The sequence below is a fragment of the Chiloscyllium plagiosum genome, chromosome 5 (assembly GCF_004010195.1).
Source record: "Chiloscyllium plagiosum isolate BGI_BamShark_2017 chromosome 5, ASM401019v2, whole genome shotgun sequence".
NCBI lineage: Eukaryota > Metazoa > Chordata > Chondrichthyes > Orectolobiformes > Hemiscylliidae > Chiloscyllium > Chiloscyllium plagiosum.
The window spans coordinates 122096836-122101692 of record NC_057714.1 but is presented as its reverse complement, the minus strand read 5'-3'; the positions used below and the strand labels follow the sequence as shown (position 1 = coordinate 122101692).

Sequence of the window (4857 nt, the reverse complement as noted above, 5' to 3'; positions counted from 1 at the left end):
AGGATCCTCAGCTCTTACATCTCTGACAGGATTGAGCACTGCTGAGACATGGAGTCCAAGGAGAATAAACCTCCCCAAAGAGAGAGAAAAAATATACACACGAGGATACTACTAGAAATTACACACACAACCGATTGACTGACTACTCGGAGTTCATTACGAGAGAGACTGATTTATGACGTCACATGTGAACTGCATGAATCACAAAAAGGTAGGATCCAAGTTTAGTGGGTTATAGAGAAGACAACTGGGCCTTTTGTTTCAAAATTAACAGAGTATAAAAATGCTGGAGATCACAGCAGGTCAGGCAGCATCCACAGAAAGAAAGAAAGCTAATATTCTGAGTCTATGTGATTCTTTAGCTCTGATGAAATGTTAACTTGCTATCTCATGGATGCTGCATAACCTGCCATGATCTCCAGCATTTTTTGTTTCCAATACAGATTCCAGCACCTGCAGAAATTTGCTCCTGTAAAAACAGGGAGGTCTTGCTAAAACAATGCAGAACACTAGTCAGACCACAGCTGGAAGACTGTGAACAGTCTTGGGCCCCTCATCTATAGGGTAATACATAGGCAATCCTAAGGAGGTTCACTTGGCTGATCCTGAGTATGGAGGGAACATCTTTTGAGGAGAGGTTGAGCCTGTACTTGGAGCGTTATTCCCATATTTCACAGATGACACTGATAGGGGAGGCAGAGTAAGGAAGTTCCGGTGTTTGGTAAGAATCCTTTGAAACAAAGAAAGAAAAGAATGCTTTTATTGAGGGGAAACTTTGCACACGTCATACAAAAGATGGAACAGTCTGTCTCTCCAGGAGAGTCACTCCCCCACCAGCGTGGTTACTTCCTGCACGTGCTCCCTGACCACACGGTCCAACACGGCGTACACATCCCCACACGCTTTTGCCGCTGCGTCCACCACTTTCTCCAGGTGGTCCTCATGCAGCCTCGAGTTCATTTCCAGCAAAGCAATCTGCTGCGACTTGGGGAGCAGGGCCAGGGCCACCTGGGGACCCCCAGCTGACTCTTCGATGTAGCTGAGGTCCACTAAGGGGGTGTCCTCGACAAAGCCTGTGGAGCAGGCACATACGTAGTCCCGCATGGGGATTCCTGCGTCGATCACAGCCAGTGTCGCTGCATTAACACAAGCGCAATAGTTGCCACCGTCTGCCTGCAAGATCTGTGGAGGGGAGAACAAAGCAGGAGGTGAGCACAAGTCTCAGATTTTCAGAGCTGGCAAGTAGAGGGGAGGTGGTCATCTAGCAAATCCTGACATCAAACACCATCATATTATTGAACGGCAATTATCCAGAACGGAAAGAAGCCATTGAACTCTCCAAAACTGTGACACGGGAACATTAAGCCCTCCGGTCTGTTCTGCTATTCAGTTAGATCTCACCTAATCTGTACCTCAATTTTAACCTTTGTTATTCATCCTTTGATAACCTTATACATAAACAATCAGAAAAGGCAGTGATTAACAATGACAGATGTTTAAGAAAATCATTCAGGACTCGCAACATAGATATATTCATGAGAGATTGAAGGATTCTAGGAAGGTGATAAGCCAACCATGGTTCACCAGGGAAGTTCAAGATTTGAAAGAAAAAACAAATCAGTGTGGCAAAGATTAGTGGTGAGCAAGAGGATTGGGCAAGTTTTTAAAACCAGCAATAGAGGAGGGAAAAAAATAAATTTTGGAAAGCTAGTAATATCAAAATAGAGAGCAAGAGCTTTTTTAATTATATAAAAGGAAGAGAGAAGACAAAGTGAACACAGGCTTCTTCAAGAATGAGGTTGGGTAAACAATAATGGGGAACCAGGAGAGGGCAGAGGAGCTGAATAAATACAGTACTTTACATTAGTCTTCACAGTAGAAGCCATTGATAGCATCGCAAAATTCCTGTATGTTCAAAGGGCAAAAGGAGGAGAGGAAATAAATATAATAACTATCATTACTGGAAAAGTGCAAGGGGAAATTAATAGGGTGAAAGACCGATAAGTCCCTTGAACATCCTAGGGTAATGAAGGTGGTAGCTACAGAGATAGTGGACCCACTGGTGGTAATCTTCAAGGAATCCTTAAATTCTGGAATTGTTGGAAACTGGGGTCCTTTCAAAATGGTGTTCTTAGTATTTCCTGTGTAGCTTGAGACCTCGTTTAACTGTGTTACAGGAGTAACTAGCCTTCTACAAACATGGATTATTTGTCAGTGGGGTCACAATGATCAGTGTTTTCGGAAAAAAAATGCTTGTACTTAAAAGGAATGAAAACTAACTTTCAAATACAATTGGGCGAGGTGGCAACTTGCTATCTTGGCACCACAAGTAACTTCATGTTGTCATTGGCCAAGAGGATTTTGACAGGGGATTGAATGGCAGAGAAGGCTCTGAAAGCAGAAACCTCCTACATTACATGTCTCTCTACCAGTCTTCAAGATTATAAGTCACCTGCAGCATCCACATCTATAGATGAGACAGTTTGAGATTTCCACTCGCCTTTATGGGAGGAAGCACTTCCCGACTTCATCCTCAATACTTAGGACTCCGTTCCCTTGTTCCAGAAACTCCCATGAGAGAAGAGAGTTTCTGTTCATCTGGGTTGAGGCTGACCACCAAACAAGACAGGGTGTACAAAGTAAAGGATAATTGGGATGGGATATAAGGGGACTCTGGTTCAGTGCCTGACTCGGGGACAGGGGCCAGACAGGGGAGTGAAGATCAGAGCTAAAGGCCAGTTTACAGCTCTAAACACAATACCTGCACGTAAATGTCAATCTGGGAACGTGGGTAAAGCTGTGTCAAAATGGCAGCTTCAAATGTCTGTTTCAGGTGCAAGGTCATCTCAGACGACTTGCGGTCTCCATGGGGTCTCCTCTTACGCTCGCCTGTGCTGAAGGTTGCCATGCTGTATTGACAGTTTACCATTGCTTTGTCATGTAGGGCTTTACTGCGAGCACCACGAACCTAAAACACAGGAAACTGCAATCACTATCATTCACAACAGACACAGACAGGGACAGTGTAGAGAGAGCTTTACTCTGTATCTAACCCGGTGTTGTCCCTGTCCTGGGAGTGTTTGATGGGGGGACAGCATAGAGAGAGCTTTACTCTGTATCTAACCCCATGCTGTCCCTGTCCTGGGGGTGTTAGATGGGGACAGTGTAGAGGAACCTTGCTCTGTATCTAACCCTGTCCCAAGAGTGATTGATGCAGGACAGTGTAGAGATGGGGCTTTACTCTGTATCTAACAACTTGCTGTCTCCATCTTTTCCCTGGGAGTGATTGATGGGCAAGGTGTAGAGAAAGCTTTACTCTGTATCTAACTTTGTGCTGTCTCTGTCCTGGGAGTGATTGATGAGGATGGGTGTGGAGGAGCTTTACTCTGTATCTAACTCCACACTCCCTCTCCCAGGCGTGTTTGATGGGAGACAGAGTAGAAGGAGCTTTACTTTGTATCTAACCCCATGCTGCCCGTCTTGGGAGTGTTTGATGGGGTGTCAGTGTAGAGGAAGCTTTACTCTGTATCTAACCCTATGCTGTCCCTGTCCTGGGAGTGTTTGATGGGGGACAGTGTAGAGAGAGCTTTACTCTGTATCTAACCCCGTGCTGTCCCTGTCCTGGGAGTGTTTGATGGGGGGGACAGTGTAGAGGAAGCATTACTCTGTATCTAACCCCATGCTGTCCCTGTCCCGGGAGTGTTTGATGGGGGGACAGTGTAGAGGGAGCTTTACTCTGTATCTAACCCCGTGCTGTCCCTGTCCTGGGAGTGTTTGATGGGGGACAGTGTAGAGGGAGCTTTACTCCGTACATATTACCGTGCCGTGCCTGCACATGCGCACCGGGTACTTACCTCATGCGGACCGTAAACCACCGCCAGCGCCTTGGTGTTCCCCTGCTCAATATAAGCCGAGCCGTCGGCCTGGGCGAACACTCCCATTCTGGCCTGAATCTTCCGCAGTTCGGTGGGCTTCCTGCCGTCCACGCGGTATCCCTGATCGGAGAACAACTCCATCCCCGCCATCTTGTCGGTCCGCTCACACCGGGAATGGACTGCACCTCCCAGAGACCCTTGCGATAGCGGACTACAACTCCCATCGTCCCCCACGAGTGATCGCCCCGCTGCATCCTGGGAATTCTAGTTTGGGCTTTGACAGCGGCCTCACAGGCGGGAGGATGAACAAAGATCTTGTGTTTCTGTCTTAATAAGTGACCCCGTGACCCCTCAGGAAATGCCGCTAATGTCTCAATTCTATCAAGACTATTTATTCCATATCGTTCCCAATCAATTTGGCCATGTACAAAAACAGAAGTTGCTGGCAAAGCAGGTCTGCGAGGGGAAATCAACGTTAACCTTTCGGGTCCAGCCACCCTTGCTTAGATCCAGATTTTGTGTGCGTATCCTTTGGCCGGTGTGAGGACATTAGATCAGTTGGCACCACATGCGCATTGGCCGGGCGCCCGCCAATCAGAATGGCGTCCGATCGGCGGGCGGAGCCCCCGTCCGCTGATTGGATGCCCCTGCACCAATCCGCGCATCGCCCTCTCGTGATTGGCCAGCGCGTTGACGCCCTCTCTGTCCGAGTGGCCAGAAAGTGTCGGCATTGGTGATTGGACGATGCGGGCGTGTCCCGCCGTTTGTGGTTGGTGGAAGTTGGGAGTGGGCGGGGCCTCGCCGCGCAACGGTCTCCGCTTCGGGACACGGGGAGAAAGAGGAGAGAGGTGTCCGAGTGAATTAGACTGACAGGCATTGGGGGGGTAGCTTGTCAGGGGATCAAGTGAGTTAGACTGACAGGTTTGTGGGGTTAGTCTGTCAGGGGATCACATGGGTTAGACTGACAGGGGGATTAGTCTGT

General features: G+C 48.1%; 2 protein-coding genes across 6 annotated transcripts in view; one reads left to right on the top strand and one right to left on the bottom strand.

Moving 5' to 3' along the window:
• Positions 1-743: 743 nt before the first annotated feature.
• On the bottom strand, positions 744-4080 carry exosc4 (exosome component 4). Its single transcript, XM_043690967.1, has 3 exons — positions 3855-4080; positions 2762-2968; positions 744-1182 (listed from the first exon to the last, which is right to left on the bottom strand). The coding sequence occupies exons 1-3, from the start codon at positions 4023-4025 to the stop codon at positions 823-825; spliced, it is 738 nt and encodes a 245-aa protein (XP_043546902.1). The 5' UTR covers positions 4026-4080; the 3' UTR covers positions 744-822.
• Positions 4081-4162: 82 nt separating this feature from the next.
• Positions 4163-4857, top strand: part of oplah (5-oxoprolinase, ATP-hydrolysing) — a 76661-nt gene continuing 75966 nt past the window's right edge. For 3 of the 5 annotated variants that reach the window (XM_043690966.1, XM_043690965.1, XM_043690961.1), the window contains exon 1: positions 4691-4779. The gene's annotated coding sequence lies outside the window, so the exon portion shown is untranslated. Of the gene's footprint in view, positions 4396-4665; positions 4780-4857 lie in introns of those variants that run through there. The other 2 variants (XM_043690963.1, XM_043690964.1) reach the window with 2 other exon arrangements.

Excerpts from the sequence above, each read along its gene's own strand:
- exosc4 (XM_043690967.1), bottom strand. The coding sequence starts at position 4,025 with ATGGCGGGGATGGAGTTGTTCTCCGATCAGGGATACCGCGTGGACGGC. Across the intron at positions 2,969-3,854 it reads TGGTTTACGGTCCGCATGAG|GTTCGTGGTGCTCGCAGTAA; the intron begins GTAAGTACCCGG and ends CCTGTGTTTTAG. Across the intron at positions 1,183-2,761 it reads AGATTGACATTTACGTGCAG|ATCTTGCAGGCAGACGGTGG; the intron begins GTATTGTGTTTA and ends TCCCCTCCACAG.